Raw genomic sequence first — 3,150 nt, 5'->3', positions numbered from 1 at the left:
CAGCTGCCGTTCTGTACCCTGCACCTCATATCGCCACATCGACGTACCTCAACGAGACATTAGAGTGCATCTTCTTTCTAGTGCTGTGGTGGCTTCGGCCGCCACTATTGTTTTGTCCCTTGAGAACGAGCTGTGGCTAGCAAGCTAGACTAGGCATAGAGAAATGTCAACCAGGAATGCCCGCCACTCCAGCTGCTTTTACGATGTTCTGGTCTGTGTGTGCGTGTGCATAAATGAAGTTGGAAGCAATAGTATAGCGAATCTCGTCTCGGAATAAGTCTATGGTTATGTTACAGGGACAACGGGTGGATTTCGTGTCAGTACAGCAGCGCGAAACTTGCGCACGGTGGACAAATAGGATGCACAAGCCTCTCGCACAGGTTGTATCCGCGGGTGCTCTTGGCTCATATCCTACCTATATGTGTCCAGACATCTCTGTACTTCCACATCAGGAAGCTGGCAGCAAACTGTCGATGTAGGCACTTAGAGCATTGTTCTTTTACGGTTGGGCCAATGCAGCGCTAGCCCGTGGCGTGCTCGAATAGGCAAAGACGGATGCACGTAGCATGTATGACCGCCAATCTGATGAGACTGAGTGGGGCGGACTGTGCGCTTCTGCCAGGGACACCTCTGATCTGCGACACAACGCCGGATGGCCTGACTGTTCCCTCTTGATCCGGCGCAGAGTAGTCGAGCGAAGCCAGTTCCATGTCGATCGCGATCCCGTCGACGCCACAAGCTGCTGTGGATCAAGGGGCGTGGGACGTATGATTACGCCTGGACAACTATCGAAAGAACGTGCAAAGTGGGAAACGAAGAGGGGTCTTTCCATGTGGCTGCGAGGCCCGAGTACACGCAAATGGCTTTGGAAAGCACGAATAACGCGGCCGCTGTCCACGGCTGGCACGCTTCATCCCACTGCATCTATTGCACCGTCGGCAGAGAGGTCTTGTTCAACTCCAAAAGAACATAACATATAGCGTTGTTAGCATCGCAGGCTTATCGTCTTTTTCTACATAAATGTTCAGGAGTATGCGGAGCAAACACTCGCATGGTGGCAAGCTGGCATTCGTGCTCTGAGTGCCGACAATGAGAGCAGATTGTCAGCGGAAGACTTGGATATCTGGTGACCGAGAGGTTGTCCAACTTCCAGCCTACCCGCCTGCGCTTCAGACTCAGATGCTCTCCCTCGCGATACTCCAAAGAGCAGTCATAAGGTCATCCTGAGGCGCTCGGCCCAGCAATGAACGAAGATGGACGAATCTTCCATCTCGCACCTGACCATCTTGCGGTGGATAGTCAGGCCGTATGTGTCAGCAGACATCGATGTTCTTCGGTGTACGTGGCGGACGTGCTCCGCCAGGTTCTCTTCTTCGCGTGAAGCCAGTCAATCAAGCGTTGTTGTTGAACGTACGACTCAGGTTTGCCCATCTTCATTCAAGTTTTCAGTCCGAGGTGCTACGATATTCTTGATACTCGCACACCATCCCGCGGTCGTCAACGACCCAGTCGCATCTACTCCACCACAACTCGGCCAAGCTTCTGGATCCCAAATCACTAGCTGTTTACCAGACTATGAGTAGCTTGCGTGTTTAAGATGTAAGAAGCATCAGATTGCTCAGTCGGTCCACGGTCACAGAGCAGATCACTGTAGTGGGGTCAGTAGCAAAGTGGACTGACCGTCGTCATGACACTGGACAGACTTCTTATTTTTTGCGACACTAGTTGGACATTCAATGCTACCTCCTTTTCTCTGCAGCTTGCCACCCTCTGAGACTACCCGAGCACTTTTTTGCTTGACAAGAACATTTTTCTTCACCGGCTCGATTGTAGGAGAACGTCAGCTCGCTACCCTTTTCGATGTCTTTTGTCGAGACGAAGACGACACGTTTCTCCCCATTGACCGTCCACAGCTGTGATTCAAGGTTGGGTTGACATGAATGATTCAGGTACCTCGACTCGTTGCCTTGTTTGTTGCCGTTGATCAAAATATCGCCGCATTGGAAGAGGTACCGCTTGTCTTCATTGTCAGCCAGCTGCGAGCCGAGGGGGAGTCGGTCGCCGGTATATTCTATGACCAGCTGGTCCCTGGTGATATCTTGGACGGTAAAAAGGCCATTGCCCTTCTCACCAGTCGACCTGACCACTAGGCTTTCGGGATCTGTGAACTCTCCGCGCGAGATTCTCTGGTTTTTACATTCGCTCCCGCAAGCAGAACTGCACTCGGTCTGGAGCGCTCTAAAGCTGCAGCTGCTTTCAGTAGCACACTTTGAGTCCGCCCTAGCTGCGTCATACAATGTCAGTAAGAGCAACCCGTAAGCGAGACGCTGACTTGCCATTGCAACTGCATCTGTCGTTGTAGGCTTTCAAGCTCTTCCGCCGTGGTCGCAGGCGTCTTTCGTCTGCCGTTTCTGCTCCTGACGGGCCTCGACTTCTTTTACCTCCTTGACCAAGGGAACTCGGTCTCTTGTTCAGATGAGGACGGGACGGTCCGCCTTGGTTTAGTGGACTCGGTTCCGTTTCGCGCGTACTTGCCGTGGCAGCATGCACTAAGTGACTGGTGCCGGCTTGAGCCTGACTCGGTACGCTTTTGCCAGCCTGACCAGCCTCGGGATGGAGATAGTTGTTCGCCTTCTGCATGGACGATACCGGGGACTCTTCTTTGTCTTCGCCGTCAGACAGGCAGATAGGATCGTCGTATCCGTTGCCTTTTTTGCAAGGTTGGACGAACACGGTCTGTAAACGTTTCTGGACTGGACTATCTGTCTGATCAAATTCGGCGGAGCTGCTACCATGGGTCAGTTTCTTGACGTAGGACTACTGGCGCTTCACCCACCCTCGATTGGGCGTTTGCTGCTGCGTATCCCAAGGTTCGCATAGTAGCCATCGCAGGGTGCTGAGGAAAACGGAACCAACACATTGCACGTAAACTCTTGGATCTGATTCGGTAAAGGGTGCCACGTTTGATGAGAATCCTCCGTAGCAATGAAGTAGCTCTAGAGCTGTTGTGCTCAAATAGCCAACGGGAGCAGGTTCGATCAGCCTGTACACTGCGGCTTCGACGTCCCAAGTGAAATCGTATTCTTCCAGCGAGCTATAGCCTTTGTTGGATCTGATGTTTCTCCATTCTTCTTTCATCTTGGTGCATCT

The 3,150-nt window shown here is 52.3% G+C and overlaps 1 protein-coding gene across 1 annotated transcript; it reads right to left on the bottom strand.

Annotated features, from left to right (window-relative positions):
* Positions 1–1,739: 1,739 nt before the first annotated feature.
* On the bottom strand, positions 1,740–3,138 carry J4E82_011653 (uncharacterized protein; the record flags this gene model as incomplete). Its single annotated transcript, XM_051737853.1, has 3 exons — positions 1,740–2,186; positions 2,296–2,788; positions 2,837–3,138. 3 exons carry the CDS (start codon positions 3,136–3,138, stop codon positions 1,740–1,742), a joined length of 1,242 nt encoding a protein of 413 aa, XP_051582387.1.
* Positions 3,139–3,150: the final 12 nt, after the last annotated feature.

Source organism: Alternaria postmessia (assembly GCF_024291825.1).
Source record: "Alternaria postmessia strain BMP 2775 chromosome Unknown scaffold_264, whole genome shotgun sequence".
NCBI classification, from domain to species: domain Eukaryota; kingdom Fungi; phylum Ascomycota; class Dothideomycetes; order Pleosporales; family Pleosporaceae; genus Alternaria; species Alternaria postmessia.
This window is presented reverse-complemented; position numbering and strand designations above follow the sequence as displayed.